General features: G+C 36.0%; 1 protein-coding gene across 1 annotated transcript; it reads left to right on the top strand.

Annotated features, from left to right (window-relative positions):
• The first annotated feature begins 331 nt into the window (after nucleotides 1-331).
• On the top strand, nucleotides 332-17,251 carry KCO6 (Ca2+ activated outward rectifying K+ channel 6). Its single transcript, XM_068613578.2, has 2 exons — nucleotides 332-1,862; nucleotides 16,567-17,251. The coding sequence occupies exons 1-2, from the start codon at nucleotides 733-735 to the stop codon at nucleotides 16,712-16,714; spliced, it is 1,278 nt and encodes a 425-aa protein (XP_068469679.1). The 5' UTR covers nucleotides 332-732; the 3' UTR covers nucleotides 16,715-17,251.
• The last annotated feature ends 3,130 nt before the right edge of the window (nucleotides 17,252-20,381 follow it).

Genomic DNA, 20,381 nt, shown 5'->3' with positions numbered 1-20,381 from the left:
TTTTATTTTATAAAAACTTATTTATTTATTCATTAATTATATTTCTAACTATTTTAAACATTAAAAATATTTATTTTCTAATGCATTTAAATTAAAATTATAAAAAAATATTATTTTATTTATTTATTTTTAAAATAGTGCTAGATAGAAAAATAAAAAATAAAAGAATGTTAGATAGGAAAATAAAAATAAAAGAATGATAGATAAAGAAATAAAAGGGGAAATAGTTCTACAGGAATTTAGGCCAAATAAGTATACAAAATAAATAAAAGTTATAAATAAGGTAATAATGTGATGTATTTATTAATTCTAAAAGAAGATACAGAGATGAAAAAAAGAAAAGATTTGGGCCACTTGCCCCCAAGAAGCGCGTGAGTGTAGCATCTACCTTGAGAACGAGTGGTACCCAGATTAATGAATTACAGAAAACATGTTTTGTCACCTCCCATGTCAACACCGTCCTCATTCTTGTACCCATGTTATCTTATGTTATGTTATGTACTGCAAATGCAATGCAAATCTCTCTCCTTTCTCTATCTCTTATAACTTCCATTCCCACTTTGCTCATAACAAACTCTTTACACAAAGACTCTCTTTTGCATTTCCTCAACCAATTTACCTCCATTCCCAAACTCACCCTTCTCTGCAAAACTCTTCCTTCCTCCAAAGCCACCGTCTTTCCTTGCGTTCAATCGTTTATCTTTCTCTGAACCCTTAAAATCGTATACCCTTATGGAAAAGGAGCCTCTGCTCCCATATTTCAGCCCCAGAAAGAAGCCTCAACCATTGTCACCGCTATGTCCTTTGCCAGAGCACGATGAAATGGTTCTTCCAATGACCCCCATGGAATTCAAGGACCGTCTCATCTTTGGTCCTGTTTGTGCTTCTCCAAGGGACCCTTCACCTTTGGCCGATGCCTTAACACTCCCCCTCAATTCCCCAAAATGTTCCTCTTCTGCCGCGCAGGACTATGCATCGCCGTCACGGTTTGATTCCCAGCAGCAACAGCTATCTTCTTGGCTCCTTGACCCCAATTACTCCTGGCGGAAAACAAACCTTCACCGCTCCAAAACCGCGCCGGCCATGGCGGTGATAAGCGATTTCAACCCCCAATCCTCTGTTCCTAGGCCGCAATTTGGCAGCCAGAGTGTTGTGCGGCAGGGTGTGATTCTTCTTGTTCTTTATCTGGCATTAGGGGTTGTCATTTATTGGTTCAATCGTCATAATTTTACAGCTACTGAAACTCATCCTGTAGTTGATGCATTGTATTTTTGTATAGTCACAATGTGCACAATAGGATATGGTGACATCACTCCAAATAGCACAGCAACTAAGCTTTTCTCTATATTGTTTGTGTTGGTGGGGTTTGGATTTATAGACATATTGCTGAGTGGGATGGTTAGCTATGTGCTTGATTTGCAGGAGAATCATATGTTGACGGCAGTGAAGGGGAGGAGGGGTGAGAAGGACGGGAAGTCCTATATAATTGATGTGAAGAAAGGGAGGATGAGGATTCGATTGAAGGTGGCACTGGCGTTGGGAGTTGTGGTGATTTGTATTGGGATAGGTGTGGCGGTTATGCATTTTGTGGAGAAGCTTGGATGGTTGGACTCTTTTTATCTTTCAGTTATGTCGGTTACTACGGTCGGGTATGGAGACCATGCTTTCAAGACCATGCATGGCCGGATCTTTGCTGCAATTTGGTTGCTCGTGTCAACGCTTGCTGTGGCTCGAGCGTTCCTCTATTTGGCCGAGGCAAGAGTGGATAAGCGGCAGAGGAGGATGGCGAAGTGGATTCTTGGTCAGGATATGACTGTTTCTGAGTTTCTTGCTGCAGACATAGACAACAATGGCTTTGTGAGGTATGGACTGATTCATTTTGATCTCATAAAAATTCAGTGATTTTTTGCATTAATTGATGTTCTTGTTCATGAAAGTAGAGCACTGAAATGTATTTACCACCTAGTTGTACAAGCCCCCCACGCCATGCATCATGAACCACTTTTTAAAGTAGATTTAGTATCTGGTTAAATGCTACAGATATCACCTGACTAATTTTAAATTCTTACTTATTTTTTTTTCTATTTTCTCTCTGCTTTGTTACAGTGACTGTCCTAGAATTGAGCCTCAGTAATCTAATGATTAATTGGTTCTTTGTGATTTCCTTTTATTTGATATCATGTAAAGTATAAACATTTGTATCCAAAACCCATCAGTTGGCATAAAGCTGTATATGGTTCTTTGGTAAATTGGACAGCTTGCATGCCATCAGAAACTTTGTTTGAAAAAGTGAAACTTGAAAAGGTAAATGGTGGATTAAACCATAAGAATGACAAAAGGGAAAAAAAAAGGATGTTGATGGAGTTGATCAAACATATCTTTTGCCTAGACTTGGGTACCAAATATTCAATAATTCATAGTGTTTGATAATTCTCTAGAATTCGTTCCCCTTTTTGTTTTTATAATTAGCTAGGATTATGATTATATAAATAAGGGCTATGCTATAGGTTTTATGAACATATTAAATACACCAAGACATAGTAATACATCATTATTTGGTCTCATCATGGGATTAGAGTGGTACCATCCTCCATGATCTGTCCTGTCACTACTTTGCTACTGAGCGCCCTAAAATTGAGTTATACTTTAATTTCATGATTAACCTTGCAAATTAATCGTATTTCATGTCATGTTAACCCTTGTACATCTTTTTCCGTTTTAACTCCCTTGCACTGTGTTATTCCTTCCTGCTAGTCCAGGCTTCTTCTGATTGTGTTTTTCATTCCAATGGTCTTCTTTTCCATCCTAGCTTTCGACATGTATTTTATCAGCGTGTTTCAGGAATTTTTCTGATGTGTCCTCCTTTGGGTAGTTCTTGACAATCTATTTCATTGGTTTCTTCCATCACCGTGACATCTTGGCCATGCACTAACACCCATGTTTCTCTTCAAACTTTTATCTCGTCCTCTACACATTCTTTTGATGAGTTTGGTCGAATTCTTTATTCTGGTAATCTCTTCTATTGATTTCTAGGGTTGTGATATCTCCAGGATGACATTCCAGTTTCTCTTTGGTTCTGGTCTCTCCTGACATGAACTTTTCTGACGTGTTTCAAATAATCTCCGGTAATTTTTGCAAATCCTCTACAGTCATCGATTCACCCAAATTCAAACTTCAAGTTTTCCATTTGTGACTTTTCCAGTATTTTTCGTCATTGTTTGGTTCAACTTTAAATGCATCACGGACCACCTTTTGAAGTATGAGTTATTAATGCCCAGAGATATTAACTAAGTTTTTTTTTGGCCTTTACTTCAGTAATATAACATATGATGTAATTATTGGGAATGCATTGTAAATTGTAGAGAATGCACACATCTAGTAGTGAGTATGCATTTATTATTTATTTATAGTTCAATTTTTTTGGTATATGGTTTTACTTCTTAGGCTTCTTGTTGTTGCAGATATCAAATCAGAAAACTAGATAATAAAATTCTTAACTAGTGTTAAGAAGTGAACTTTAAGCCTAACTCAACTTCATAAAACCGGTTTAACACGACTTGGTCCCCAAATGTTAGAGTGAACTAAGGAAAAAGGGGATGAAACACGTTGTGAGACACTACTAGGAAAAGAATTGCGACTTTGTTTACCTAAATGACACGACTCACAAGACAAACTAGACACTATGGACAGACTTGGGACAAGGTGCTGCATCTTGGCAAGATTAGGATGACCTAGCTGAGTATGAATGAGAAATGGAGAGTCCATAACCGTGCCAACATGTGCAGATGTTCGTAGGTGGTAAAGACCACGAGACTCACATCTGGTGCCAATCATCTGTCCCGAACTCCGATCCCGTAAACAAATAGAATCTTTGGTAAAAGAAATAACACAATCAAGGGAACGAGTTAGATGACTAATGGATAATAAGTTTAAGGGAGACCTAAGAACATAAAGAACATTATCAATAGATAAAGAAGGAAGAAGATGAATAGTACCAACACCATGGGATGAGACCCTAGAGCCATTGGTCATGGTAATGGTTGGTAAATAATCAGAGGTAGACAAAGAAGAGAAAAATGATTTATTACCAGTAATATGATCGGTATTATGCCTTACATGGTCGTCCTCCTAGACCTGTTACAGTTGCCCAAAATGTTCCTATGCAGCCTTCTACCATGGATCCTACTTCATCTGATATCTCAGGCCAACCTGCAATTTTCAATGAATTTCTTAAATGGTAGTTAGGCTTAAAATTTACTTCTTAATATGGTATCAGAGTTATTCCGAGCCTATCCTAGCGATTGTTTATTGGGCTTATCATGCCACCTGCTATTGGGTCGTTATCGGATCACCTATACCACGCACGAGTTGGTAGCCTCAGTGTGAGGAGTGTGTGTTGGAGATTCCACATCGACTAGAGATTAGGGCATTTCATATAAATGGATGCAAACCTCACCTTATAGGCCGGTTTGATAAGATTGAGTTAAGTTTAAGGTCCACTTCTTAATAACTAGGAAGTGTATTTCTTATTGGGCTGTTATAGTAGTTAGCATGCTTTACTTGCTCAACACGGTTATCTACATCAGTGTTTCCATTTGTGCTGATGTGATATTTTCCTCATTATGTTAGACTGTATTGAGTTTAAGCTTAGAACCAGATAGCTATACTATCCATTATTCACTGCCAGTTCATGTGTTTCTTTGGAATGGAAATAGAGCATTATCTTCTATTCTATTACCTTGTCTCATAATATTGTTATTGCTTCATTCCGGCTCCAGTTGTATCTTGAATCTGGTTCAAACTAATTCAAGCAAAATTGATGTCTTTAGTTGTAGTAGACAATGAGGATACCTATGGAGAAAAAAAATCCAAAGATTTGTACTTTATTTTAAACCTTTTTTTGGGTGTGAAGGAAGGAGTAGTCTCCACTTGGGCACTGGTGGCTAGGATTTTACCACAAGGTGCTTCTAGTGGGTTTTGAAACCCTGCACTGCAGTAATGTTCATCCACATGGAGTTAAACTAATTTTGTTTTCATTATCTATTTTCACTATATTTCTTGTTTCAAAAGTTTGAATATGAAATTGTGAAAACAAAAAATGAAAACAAGAAAGAATAGAAAGTTGTTTTTAATCACGTATGTGGACTTTTGAAAATAGAAAACACAATAAAAAAGGTGGCAATTTTCTAAGTAAATGTGATAATAGAATACATTTTCTCAAATCAAATGGCCCCTAGTTTTCCAACTGAGCCACACCTCGTGGTTTGCTATATTTGAAACATGTCCATTCTATAAATCTATCTCAATTATTGCTACCTGCATGTTACTTATGAAGACCTGAAAGATTTCATGTAATAATGAGGAATTGACTAACATTAGTTAAAGGACAAAAGATGAAAAATATGGGCAGAAACTATGTGTTGATCATCTTCTTGTTGTCTGTTGAACTTTGAAGCAGTACTCAATGACTATGACATAACTTGTGACAGTTATAGCAAGAAAGGTCAATCTTTCTGAATAACAGGGAAGATCTTCCTTTGTGAATGATACACCTTCCAGATATTTTGAGAGGTCTCCCTTTGTGAATGATACACACATCAGATATTTGGAGAAGTCTCTGGACCACTCCTCACAACTTTATAATTCTGAAAAGGTTCCCTCACAACATCCCATCCAAAAGCTTTTAACCTTGTTCTCAAGACGAAATTGGGGAGTTGTTCCGAGAGGAAGAATCTGTAGTATTTTGTTTGTAAAAGCAAAGAAAAAAAATGAGTAATGTAGATTGAGAGGTTACTAATATTATATTAAAAGGTTCTATATAGAAAGCATAAATCCTATCAGATTACAATCCATTATTTCATGAGCATAACAACATTAATTTAAATTAAAAACAGAACACTTGAATAAAAGAGATGATCGAAAGACAACGTATTTTAACCTACACTATTGGACTTTTATTAATGTGTATATAGAATACAAAGAAGAGGCAAGGCACTTGCCGAAAACCCTAACCCTAGAGCTGCGTACACATAAGGAAAAAATAATAAAAAAAGAAGAAAAGAACATTACATTTAGTGGAAAGAAATAAGTGAAATATATTTCTGAGATATTTTACAAATGTGATTACAGTCTCTATTTATAGACTGTTTTACAACCTAATTAAAGAAAGAAATAATAGGCAATGAAAGCCAGAAATAATGAGTGTTTAAAGCTGTACAAATCAAATCAAATCACTAACAAATCTGTCCTAATAAATATAAAATAGAATCTGCACTTAATTATAACATAATTCTCCTGATTATGCAACACTCCCCCTCAAGTTGGTGAATGTATATCTATCATTCCCAACTTGCAAGTAAGATCTTCGAATTGTTTTGCGGGAAGTCCCTTAGTAAACATATCTGCCAATTGGAGTCTTGAAGGGATGTACTCAGTGGCTATAAGACCATCATCCAACTTTTCTTTAATAAAGTGTCGGTCTATCTCTACGTGCTTTGTTCGATCATGTTGAACCGGATTGTGTGCAATACTGATAGCGGACTTATTATCACATGCCAAACTCATAGGAGCTTCATATTTTATTTTTAGGTCATCAAGTATGATCTTCATCCATAAGAGTTCACACACCCCTTGAGCCATGACTCTAAATTCTGCCTCTGCACTTGATCTTGCAACTACATTTTGCTTCTTGCTCCTCCATGTCACCAGATTTCCACCCAAGAACATGCAGTAGCCTGTGGTGGATCTCCTATCAACAATCGATCCTGCATAGTCAGCATCAGTATATACTTTCATGGATAAGTTTTCCCCCTTTTTGAATAGCAATCCTTTTCCTGGAGAGGCTTTTAAGTACTGAATAATTTTATCTACTGCTTGCAAGTGTCTTTCTCTTGGATCATGCATAAATTGACTAACCACACTAACTGCATAGGCTATATCTGGCCTAGTGTGTGAAAGATAAATGAGTTTTCCCACAAGTCTTTGATATTGTGTCTTCTCCACTTTTGGGTTTTCCTCATCATTCCCAATCCTATGATTTTGCTCTATTGGCACTCCAGTGGGCTTACAACCCAACTTACCAATCTCTTTGAGAAGATCAAGGATGTATTTCCTTTGAGAAATAAAGATGCCCTGTCTCGAGTAAGCAACCTCTATCCCAAGGAAGTACTTCAGCTTCCCAAGATCCTTCATTTCAAATTGAGCAGCTAGTCTCTCCCTCAAATTTTGTTTTTCAATCTCATCATCACCTGTAATAATCATATCATCTACATAGACCAAAAGTAGAGTGAGTTTACCATTCTGAGAATGTTTTATAAACAGAGTATGGTCACCTTGGCTTTGTCGGTACCCCAAAGATACCATAGCTTGAGTAAACCTTCCAAACCAAGCACGAGGTGATTGTTTAAGACCATATAGGGCCTTCTTAAGTCTGCACGCCTTATTCCCTTCATTAACAATACCATACCCAGGTGGAATCTCCATGTATACTTCTTCCTCCAAGCTTCCATGCAAGAAGGCATTTTTAACATCAAATTGATGCATTGCCCAACCAAAGTGTGCCGCCAGGGAGAGAATAATCCTGACGGTATTCATTTTTGCCACTGGAGCAAAAGTCTCCTCATAATCGATCCCATAGGTTTGAGTGTACCCTTTTGCAACCAACCTTGCTTTATACCGATCCAGTGTGCCATCAGACTTATACTTAACTGTGTATATCCACCTACAACCCACTGCTTTCTTATCTTTTGGTCTCTCTACAATCTCCCAAGTCTCATTCCTTTCTAACGCGCTCATTTCTTCATTCATGGCTCGAATCCAGTTATCATCTTTTAAGGCTTCTTGTACCGATGTAGGGATTTTGATAGAATCAATAGCTGAAAGAAAACTCTGGTGCTGCATAGAAAGTTTTTCTGTAGACACAAATTGGGATATAGGATATTTGGCACAAGATCTTTTTTCTTTTCTCAAGGCAATAGGTAAATCATTTAGGTTAGGTTCAAAAGCAGTATTTAAGGTGTCCTCAAGAGTCTCACTGGTATGAGTTCTTACCTCCGGTTCAGACAATTGAAGTTGCTGTTCGACCAGGACGGGTTCTTGTTGCCTTCGCTGATATTGTTTTCCAAAATATTTGTCTTCATTATTCTTCTCTGGTAATGATGTTGGTGCAGGGTCTTTGTCATCCTTCCTAAGAACGAAATCCTGTAACAAAGGAAAAGGTGGCAACTCAAGGTCCTCAGCTTCTTGAATACTCTCCCCCTGAAGCTGAGAACTAGGAAAGAAAGACTCTGTTTCATGGAAGGTGACATCTTTGGAAATATAAACTTTACGACTTTGAGGATGATAACATTTGTACCCCTTTTTGTAGGGGGCATAACCGATGAAGACACATTTGATGGCACGAGGATCTAACTTACCCCGATTAGGACTATGAACATGGACAAAAGCAGGACAACCAAAGACACGATTCTGAAGACTATTCAACATGGGAATAGAAGGATAGAATGTGGTCATAACCTGAATAGGAGTAACACCCTCTAGAACCCGAGAGGGTAATCTATTAATCAAATAAGTGGCAGTCAGGACTGCTTCCCCCCAGTAAGATCTAGGAACAGATGTTTGGAAAAGTAAAGCTCGAGTAACCTCAAGGAGATGACGATTTTTCCTTTCAGCAACCCCATTTTGTTGAGGAGTGTCCACACAGGTTAATTCATGAACAACTCCATTTTCCTCAAGGAACTTGGAAAGGTTTTGGTTCACATATTCTCTTCCATTATCAGAACGCAATCTCTTAATTGAACTTTCAAATTGTGTTTGAATCATTCTGTAAAACTTTACAAACAAGTGAAAAACTTCAGACTTATCTTTCATGAGAAATAACCAAGTAACCCGAGTACAATCATCAATAAATGAAACAAACCATTTTGCACCCGAGATATTAGGAATAGGTGAAGGTCCCCATACATCTGAATGAATAAGATCAAAAGGTTTAGAACTTTTATTACCATTGGGAGGAAAAGTTGTCCGATGGTGTTTAGCAAACTGACAAACATCACAATGAAATGACTCAGCAGACACTTTTGTAAATAAAACAGGAAATAAGGACTTTAGGGTACTAAATGGAGGATGACCAAGACGTCTGTGTTGAAGCCATATCTGAGAGGATGACCAAGATTCACGACCTTGCTGAAGATTAGAAGTGTGTGCCTGTAGTCTAGCACCCTTTTTACTTTCTTCATGCTGTAAATAATATAACCCGCCCTGCTCTTTAGCAATTCCAATTGTCTTCCCCGTGACAAGATCCTGAAAAACACAATGGGAAGGGAAAAATACCACTGTACAATTTAAATCTTGGGTAATCTTTTGAATAGACAAGAGGTTATTGGATAGTTTGGGAACATGAAGCACATTTTTTAAAGGAAATGAAGGTTGAAGGTGAATGTTACCACGACCATTAATGGGGGTAGTGGAACCATTAGCAATAGTAATATATGGCTTACCGGATAAAGTAGTGTAGGATGAAAAAGAAGAGGAATGAGGTGTCATATGATCAGTAGCACCAGAGTCTATAATCCAGATATTTTCAGTACTAGAAGCATTAAAGGATAAAAAACTAGAACTCTTACCACTCATAGTAAAGGAACAATAGCTAGATGGCTTACTAAGGGAGTCCATGAGAGTTCAAAACCAACTGAGTTTTTCAGATTGGCAAAATTTGATCCTGTTCACACACACAGGAAAAAAAATCTGCCGGAAAAATTTTCCGGTGGCGGTTTCCGGCGGCCAGCGGCGGTTTCCGGCGAGCAGTGGCAGTTCCGGCGAGCGACGGCAGTGGTGGTCGGTGGTGGTCAATGGCGGTGGCAGTAATGGTCAATGGTGCAAGGTGGTGGTGGTGGTCAATGGAGAAAGGATAAGGAAAATAGAAAGTTGCAGCAATGAAGGCTGTCCAACAAATAATTGCAGCAATGAAGGCTGTCAAGGAAAATGATTACAGCAATGAAGGCTAAAAAAAAATTTGCGGAAGCAGAGTCTCCTAGATCAGGAGCTCTGATACCAAGTGGAAAGAAATAAGTGAAATATATTTCTGAGATATTTTACAAATGTGATTACAGTCTCTATTTATAGACTGTTTTACAACCTAATTAAAGAAAGAAATAATAGGCAATGAAAGCCAGAAATAATGAGTGTTTAAAGCTGTACAAATCAAATCAAATCACTAACAAATCTGTCCTAATAAATATAAAATAGAATCTGCACTTAATTATAACATAATTCTCCTGATTATGCAACACATTTCAACACTCCCCCTGAAGTTGGAGCTCATAGGTCATATGCATAAAGCCTGGAACATATGGAACATATAAATTGAATCCTATGTCCTTTTAGAGATTTAGTTAGAATGTCTGCAAGTATTAGAGTTGACAAACTCAGTAATAAGATCCTTGGACAACAACTTCTCTCTAACAAAATGATAGTCAATCTATATGTTTAGTTCTCGCATGAAACACTGGATTTGAGGCAATATGAGCATGGTTGTCACAATACAACTTCATCTTCTCATTTTCACAAAATTTCAACTCTTGAAGGAGTTGTTTAATTCAACTTTTGCACTAGATCGAGCAACAACACTTTGCTTCTTACTTTTCCAAGATACAAGGTTCCCTCCAAGGAATACACAATATCCTATGGTAGATCTCGTCAATGGCAACCAACCCAATCTGCATCATAATATCTTAGGACTAGAGTATTTCCCTTGTTCTCATACAACAATCCCTGTCTTGGGTTCCGTTTTACATACTTGAGGGTTTTGCATAGATTGACTCACAACTCCCACTAGATTAGAAAGATCAGATCTTGTTATAGTAACATAAATGAGTTTTCCAACCAACCTTTTATATCTCTGGGTTTGAGAAAAGTTCACCTTGGTCGCTCTTTAACTTTTGATTGAAGTCCATAAATCAATGAGTTTGCAATTTTCCAAGCCTATCTCCTCCGAAATATCAAGAGCATACTTTCTTTGTGAAATGATCACACCTTCTTTTGATTGTGCCGCTTCAATACCAAGAAAGTATTCTAGATAGCCCAAAACTTTGGTGGTTTGAAAGTGGCTAAATAAATGTTTTTTTAATTGAGTAAGTCTATTGATATCATTTCTTGCAAAAACAATATCATCAATATAGACCATAATAAGATAAACATTTCCTAGAAGAAGTATGACAATAGAACATTGAATGATCTGCCTTCGTTTGAATCCAAAAATCTGCACAATATGACTAAATTTACCAAACTAGGCCCAAGGTGATTGCTTCAAGCCATAGAAAGACCGATGTAATTTACAAACTAAACTAGACTCCCCTTGAGAAATAAATCCAAGAGGTTGCTCCATGTAAATCTCATCCTCCAGATGACAGTGAAGAAAGGCATTTTTAATGTGAAGCTGGTGAAGAGGCCATTGGCAAATGACATCCATGGCAGGAAAACACGAACAATGTTGATCTTAGCCACAAGAGAGAAAAATATCACAATAGTCGAGACCATAAAGTTGAGTGTATCCCTTAAGTACTAGATGAGCTTTGAGACGATCTACTTCTCCAGTGGGATCGACCTTGACAACATAAACCCATCTACAACCCACAAGCTTCTTACCAAGAGGAAGAGTTACAAACTCCCAAGTACTTATCTATTCAAGTGCATGCATCTCATCAATCATGACTTGTTGTCAACTAGTGTGACCAAGTGCCTCATGAACATTGTTAGGAACAATAATGGTGGACAAGGAGAAAACAAAAGAGGAATATGAAGGAGGCAAACGATGATAACTTAAAAAATTATAAACATAATATGCATTATAAGTAGATCGAATAACATTTCTAAGAGCAATAGGTGGAGCATTATCAAAGTCAGGAGAAGGTGACAAGGATGAAGAATCCATGGTACGAGAATATGGGGGTGAAGGATTTGAGTCATGGGTATCTTCAGACAAGGATGAAGGAGTGATTTGTATGACACTGGTATATTAGAAAAGGTGGTAGAAAAATGTCATCTACACTTTGAGCTTGGGTTTGAGAGGAAGAAGGAATTATCAATAGATCATAGGATGATACAGGAAGGACCTGTTGAACAGAGGAAGAATGTTCCATGGAGGACAAAAAAGATGTGTGTTCGCAAAGAAGGTAACATCAACAGACATATAATACCTTCTAGTTGAGGGAGAATAATATTTGTACCCTTTCTGAAGGCAAGAGTATCTCAAGAAGACACACTTAATAGCTTTTGCAGAAAGCTTGTCAAGACTTTGAGAGGCATTATGAACATAACAAGTACTCCCAAACACACGTGGAGAGACATGATATAAGGTTCATCTAGAAAAATTATAGAGTAAGAAACTTTATTTTCAAGAGAGGAAGAAGACATCATATCGATTAGGAAACATACAATGAGAGTTGCATTTCCCCGATGATGAATAGGAACATTAGTATTCAATGTTAGAGAGTGTACAATTAATAAGATGTTCAGACTTTTTAGGAAAAAAAGATCTAACATGTTTTCCTAACTAACAAGATTCACAATCTAAAGCTTGAATGTTTTTGAGACTAGAAATCATCATTTTTAATTTTGACAGGGTGACCCAAACAATCATGCAAAAGTTTTGGGGCTGGAGTTGCAAGACAAGATACTGAAGGACTTGGTTTCAGATAAAAAAGACCCCATGACTCATGTCCATTTCCAATCAAATGACCTGTACCATGTTCCTGTATAACAAAGCAATTAGCAATTTGCAGTAAAGGTCACAAAACAGTTTAAAGAACAAGTTAATTGATTCAGGAATTAAATTGTAAGGACAATGAGGAATGAACAAGACCGAATTTAAATTTAGAGAAGGAGATAAAGAAACTTGGCCAACTCCTTGAGATGCCACTTTTGATCCATTGATAACAGTAACAAGATAAGGAGTTTTCGGGTAAGAAATGGAGGAAAATGAAGAAATGTTACCAGATATATGGCCTGAGGCACCTGGATCAAGAAGCCATGGACTGACCCTCCACAGATGAGAAATGCATATGGTTGACACACTTGGCATAGAAGAGGATTGACCTTGATTGACATACCTAAAAAATTCTTGGTACTCTTCATAAAAAATTTTAGATTCTAATTTTTCAAATTTAGACATGTGAGCCGGATTGTGGGAAAACGATGCAAATAACAAGTTTTTGGGTACATTCTCTTGCAATATGAGCATTGAAAACGTCCACTCTACCACCACATCCTCCTAGTATGGTCTGACCTCCTCCTCCTCTTCTACAAGAGACTGCCATTGCGCATGTTTCAATAACTTTAGTTTGATTGTCATTTCTCATTATATTAGGCATTCAGATAAGTCTAGTAATTAAACCATTCATAGAAGGGATTTGATCACTAGTTAGAATTTGATCATGAACATGATTAAAATCTGAATGTAAGCTTCTTAGAATCAAAACCATATAATATTTATCCAGTTTCTTTTTGAGTTCCTCTAATGAGTCTGCCACCAAGAATCTTTTAACTTTTTCTACTGTAGCCCTAGCCTTTACCAAATTTGAGACCATATCCTGGTTGGTCTATTTGTGAAAAGTTACTCTTTAAGTTGCATGAAAGAGACGTTGGATATCATTAGCAAAAATTCTTGTGCATTCTTCCAAAAAGATAAACATGTTTTTGAGGATTTGAGCATCTCTATAATATCATGATAATTGACTGTCATAAAATAGCACACAGTTGGAAATCAATCTTTTGCCACTGGGATCTATCGGCATCATGAATAGAGTTGAGTTTTGTTTCTAAGTGGTCAAGGTGTCCTTGACCACGAAACCATAATTGTATGGAGGCAGACCAACACGAATAATTGTTCCAATTAAGGTTTTCACTTGTAATAGTTGGAGTAGCCAAGAAGAAAGAACCAAAACCTATTGAAGAAGAAGAAGAAGACAATTAGATCTTATTTGGCTAGCTTGTAGCTCAAGCTAACCAACTTTCATTTTGTAAGAGCTTGAAAAATATTATATAAGAAGGGTACAATCCTATGTTATAAGTAAGTTTTGTGGAGTAGTTAGACTCAAACTCAAATTATAGTAGGTCTTGATAAATCATAAAATATTATCTCCTATTCATATTTCTAACTACATTAGGAACAACTCATGATTATATAAGAAAACATGGTAATTAATCTTGGAATAATGAGGCAATGGGGAAACTGATGCTAGAGGGTAGTCTAAAATATGATGAAATCATTTTGAATATTTCCATATATTACACTAAAAACATAGCATTTTAATTTTAGAAAAATCCAAGTGTTGCATTTTATATAGTTAGTGGTATCTAGTGAAGTATGACACATAAATACTGTATTCCAAAACACATCAGCCATTAAATGACACAATTATAGGATATTCCCTGGATTCACATTTAGTGTTTTTTTTGTGTGTATTGGTGTACTTTGCCATTTTTGAAGTATCTAGGCTTCATAATAAAATCAATGTTAGAGTTAATTTGATGAATTATGTCTACCCAAGCCATTGACCTCTAAATCCTTTCTAATTGTTTTTCTTTTAGTTTTTCCTCAATCTCTCTATTTATAGTGATAGATCTACTCTGCATCTGATCTACTGTCCTCATCGGGGCTTTTGTAAGTCTTCTCTTTATTATATTAACATTTCGCTCAAGGAGGGAATCAAATACAGGTCCCGTTTGTAAGTCTTCTCATGTGTAGTTATAATGCATTCATTTATAATCTTGTCATGTCTAATATATTCACTCCTCTATTTCAAGATTTTCTTCTCTGTAACATGGAGATTATTCTCATAAACTTTTCGGCCCAACACTTAGTTCTATATATCATGACACATCATGTAGCTATGGGATTGTGATAGGATACAACCTCCTATTACAAAGGTTTATGAGAGAAGAAATAAGGGAGAAGGGAGTAGAGCTAATTGATGTAGTTACAAGTAGTTAGGAGTTAGTTACCATGTTAGTAAACTTAGTTAAAGAATATATTCTTTTGGGGTTTAGAGAAAAGGGGAGGGAAGAAAATATATGTGAGAGTGTAGTGGACCCTTGGAAAACCAGAGTTATTGTTTCTATAATACTTTTCATTGCAGAAATATACTGTGTTATTATCTCTGTAAACTTCATTTTCCTTAAGTTTTTCTGATCCAGTTTCTATAAACGGTTGTTTCCCCTAAGCTTGAGTGATTCTTTTGTTTTTTGTCATTGATAACATTAAATGCTCTCCTCCATATCATTCATCTTTCTTCAATCCTATGGTATACACCACCTTCCATTTTTCCATCCTTTTGTATGATGGAGCCAAGATACTTAGACTGTGACTTGTGGTAAGGGTATGGTTTCCGATTTTCTCCTTTAAGTTGGAATTTGTGTCTCATTTAACTTACATTCTATGTGTTTCCATGACTTATCACTGCAGTCTGCATCTTTGACTTCCTTGTCTATCTCCATTCTCAGCTCCCTAACTAAGACTTTATCATCTCCACTAAACATGGGTCATGGAATCGACTCTTGCATATGCTTAGTAAACACATACACATCTAAATCGAAGGTGAAAAGATAGGGGCTCAAAGTTGACCTTTGAGACAAACTTACAGGAAAATTTGTTGTGAACTCACCTTTTATCTTCACATGTGTCATGATAGGCATTATGTACTCCTTGTTTGTTTAGGGCCTTCCACATAACCTCTCTTGGAAGTAGGAACAGTAGATATGCCTTCTTCCTGATCAATGAAAAATCATTTGCAAGTCTTTTTAATTCCTTTGACATCATTTCATCAATTGTTGTCCTAGTATATTGTTTCGATTGTTGACATCCTTGAGATTTTCAATAATGTCAGTCTTTTGTATTAATCTTTGCACAATTACCCTCTTCCATAGCGTTGTAGTATGTTTATAATCTTAATTCTCCCTTTAATTCGCAGAAATTTGTCTATCTCTTTTGTTCTTATGTATATGGATTAAAGGGCTTCACACATGTAGCATTTCCATACAGGTCATAGTCTTTTAAAAAATTGTGAGCCAACTAATGAATTCTCACCTAGACCCATTCATCTGGGCTTCACAAGAAAATATATTTTCAATTGATTGATTTATTTTTATAATGAAAAACCTGATGTTGTGTTTTTTTTCTTGGCTGCATCATCTATGAATTTTCATCTGATTTTTTCCCCATAATGGTTGACACTAGGATATAATTTTGAAATATTGTCTGCATGCAGATTCTTTCCGTTGTTTCTCGTAGTTATGGACATATCTTTCTCTGTTATTGTGAATTGTTGACTAACATGTACATACAGTAATGTCCTAATAGTTGCTAGGTCTCATTTTTTAACGATCTCCAAATGTCAAATTCGTATTTGCATTTTTCCTTTTCTTCAGGTCGCATCATTATTTTCTGTTTAGTCTTTTGAATTATGTTCTTTGTTTTTTATCCTAGCAAGAAGGCTAGCTAATTTATTTGATCAAATTTGGCAACTTAACATTTTGTGGTTTTACTGAATATACTGAGTTTTGGAGATGCAGTAAATCCGAATATGTTATATACAAGCTCAAGGAGATGGGAATAGTATCTGAGAAGGACATCATGCAGGTTAGTGAGAAGTTTGATAGACTAGATGCTGGCAACTGCGGAAAAATAACGCTTGCTGATCTCATGGATAGTCATAATTGATGAGTTCATTGTGGATATAGAAGAGGCAAGTAGAGAAGGGAGTGTGAGATTCTCAAGTTGATGGGAACTTTCTTGTTTTGGACGGTTGGGAGGGGATATCAGGTTTTCAAGATGCAAGCTGGTGATTTACCCCTACCCTTTTCTCATGATCATTAACTCATGAAATCATACCACAGAGACTGGTGAATTTCTGGGTTCTTTTTCCTGAATTTCACAAATTATTCAGTGGGTGGTAAGGTGCTAACCTTACCAAAATTAGGGTATAACCAATCACAGATTGTCACATTGATGAGATGGCTGGTGATAATGGAGGGGATCATTTTGATTGGTTTAAATTATTAATTTGTACATAATCTTTTTTGAATGAATTTCATTGATTCTTTAGCATCTTATTTGCTCTGGGTTAGTCGTGTCTTGATTGATTGCAAAATCTATGTGAAACATCTTGGTGACTTTCATGTACTATTTTTGCAAGATGATTCGATTAGCTCCTGTGTAATAAAATATGTTTAATATTTAAGTTCTTTATTGCACATACTTATAGATGTTGCACATTCCAGTTATAGTGTTTTTAGATGTTGCAGATTGCAGTGCACATGCTTAACATGGCAAAGTACCTGGGATTTGACTCCTTTAAAGTAAAAAAAAACGCACTTTAGGAGATAGACAAACTGCAATAATAACCACTGATTGTAAAATCAACTGTTAAGATTACCACGTGTTTACTTTTTCATTAAAGTTTACAGTTTTTCTTTTTTCTAGTTGGGGGAGGGGGTAAGGGTGGTTCAGTACTACAAACTGCTAGCTGTTCTGATTCCATTTCTCTTACGTTGAAAAATTATTATACTATTATTGTTATTATTAATACTGATTATTCATTATAAATATGTAATAATATTAAAAATCCTGAAACTTAACATGAAAAGGATAAGTGTTAATTATTGGCCGAAATTTATTAAAAATTATCAAATGATGCGAATCTCACTTTATATTTAGTTTTATTCATGGTCTTGTGGTTTTTAACAAGTTTTAATCAAAATCAGAGAATTTGTTGAAAAGAACATTTTGTTTACACGTTATTCAAAATCTTGACTACACAAGCCTGGCGTTTCAGTCTAGGATGCCAAAATTCAAGATCTCTAAAATTGGCAAGTTCTGCAATCTCTTGAAAGAGTAACCATATCCCCAGTACACAGCGGTACCATCACACTGCTGTAAAATACACAAACCAAACCACAATGGTAAGTGTGAAACCTGCAAAAATGTGTCAAGATTTTACCTTGTCCTATGGTAAATTGGTCCTGAAATTCCAGGGGAAGCTGTCACTTGTCTACACTGTTAAAATGTTCATGAACTAACTAATTATCTTACAGTCTCGATCGTCTCCTCTTCTGTTGTCATTCATTCAGCTATGTTCAGACGCTGCAACTGCATTATTGAGCTGACAAAGACAATTATATTTATAGGCCCATAAATCACTACAAAACTTACCATATAGACTAATTTTCTATTATCCTGACACTGAGCCTCTAAGGGAATTAGGTGCTCCTCTAACCATATTATTCATTTGTGGCCAGGCTCCAACACTGCTCGAAAAGCCTGACATCTTTGACAAAGTTTTGTATTTTCCTAATTAATTTCAAACTTTTGACTTTGTCCAACCCTCTTCTTTTGCGCAAACTCACTGTCCTTCAACAAGTAGTTATAACCTATCAAGTTCTGAATGCATTTGTGGTGTGTTTGATGGAAGAAGTAAGCCACCAAACAAAAAGGAAAATGACAAACAACAAATAGTGTGTGTAAAGATAACCATTATTTGAGGCCTGTCAGTCCTTTGAGTCTTTCTTTGACCACTGAGAAACTTAAACCTTTACACATGGTAAACGCCCTCTTGTAGCATTCTTCATAGCCGAACTATCCATGTAAATTGTTGGACAAACTAAAGCTTTCTTTGGAAATTGGAAGAGGTTGAGTTAGAATAAGTAGAGAAGTCAGAGATTGTATATTCTTAACTGATGTGAAATGCATGTGAATGTAACTGTTTGTTTGCATAAAAGCATGCCAGTTGGAATTAGGTGAGCATAGTCATGAATCATTTTGGATTTTGGAATATCATATAGGTTATAGACCATGCCTTTTGGGTTTTCATAATATGAAAAGGGGTTCATTCAGTACTATATAACTGATAAAAAGAAAGAATTAGGTATGTGGGGGTTGATTTTGTTCTTAAAAGGCTGCTTCCATTATGCTTTCTTTTACCCTTTGGTGTTTCTTAACTTATTTATCTCATTTAAGGCATAATCATTATTATTTGTGTCATTATCTTGGAATAACAAACAAAAGGTTAATGATAGCGTGTGACGGAGTGAGAAACAGTCAAACACATTTTCTAGAAGTAAGTCTAGTTGAGAGTCTGGTCTCTAGTGTGTGCTTTCTTTATGTTAATCATATGAGGCAAAACCCCTTTGTGGTCTACCAGAGGAATTCAACAATTTTCATTGTTGAATGTAAAGTTTATGCAATTATGTTACATGTCTCTGACTTGGTAAAAGGTTGCAAATTCCAAGGCTTCTTTTGGGTCTGGAAAGAATATCAAACCAATTTCAATTGCCATAATCATGCTTTGTCACTGTGCACTCAAAGTTTGCTACTCAGGTTTTAAAACTGTTTAATTCAAGCTTGCTCTGCTTAAATGGTTTTGGTGAAAAAAAGAAAAGAAAAACAAAGCACAATTGATACTAACATTAAGGTAAAAACCAATTCTCACATCTAAAGTGTTTGTGATTTGTGGTTAATTTTTTAGTTTCTCTTTCATAATCCTCTGAAGCAGACTGTGCTAAACATGATCAGGTGCTTGAACGAATCTGGCAAAGTGTTAGTAGAACATTTAAAAGCAAAAGTAATAGTTATTTTCAAGGAAGGATAAAAAAAACAGAGACAGAAACTGGCCATGACCATGTCAAATTACCTTTATTTATTATATTTTTGACAATGAACAAGAGAAGTATTAATTTAGTAAAGAAGACTATTTTTGCTCAGCTTTATGTTTACTAAGCAAGTTGGTGGGTCACGGTAGCATCAATTAACGCTTTAAATTATTGATATAAAGTAGAAAGGAGGAAAGTGTTAGTAGTTAGAAGAGTCAAATTAACCCTTAATTTGTGAAGAATCAAACAAAAGAGAGGAACCTTTCACATTAAAGGACTGAACTCACCTTCAAAACTCAACTATCTATGTGGAGAAGGAGCCTTGGGAAGTAATGGTGGCACATATAAATATTACAACTCCAACTTAAAATATGTATTGTGCAAATGCCTCATTATATTATTATTATTATTATAGGCATAAGAAGATATTGGAAAATTAGACCAAGTTGGAACATTCCATGTGGCTAAGATGATTGGTGAAATGCTGACTTTTGATTCCAAGTCAATAGAAGTAAATAATTGATTAAGGAAATATAAATTGAGTTGAAGGCCGAAAAGTGCTTAGTGATGTTGATTGATTTGCTTGCTCATGTTAAACTTATGCTTCAAGACAAGGCAACACTAATTGGACTTGTGTTTGTCAAGGAATTGGTGGAACTCGAATTAATTAAAACAACTTGTTTTACAAGTTATATTTATCACCACACCTTTCCTCTTACAAATATTACAATCCTTATCTC

The sequence above is a fragment of the Phaseolus vulgaris genome, chromosome 2, assembly GCF_051622355.1.
Source record: "Phaseolus vulgaris cultivar YP4 chromosome 2, ASM5162235v1, whole genome shotgun sequence".
NCBI classification, from domain to species: domain Eukaryota; kingdom Viridiplantae; phylum Streptophyta; class Magnoliopsida; order Fabales; family Fabaceae; genus Phaseolus; species Phaseolus vulgaris.
Note: the sequence above shows the minus strand (reverse complement) of the source record. Positions and strands in the feature narration are given on the sequence as shown.

Bases quoted from the DNA above. Each gene is read 5' to 3' on its own strand.
- KCO6 (XM_068613578.2), top strand. From the start codon at position 733: ATGGAAAAGGAGCCTCTGCTCCCATATTTCAGCCCCAGAAAGAAGCCT. The intron at 1,863-16,566 runs GTATGGACTGAT...TTGGAGATGCAG, and splicing joins GACAACAATGGCTTTGTGAG to TAAATCCGAATATGTTATAT.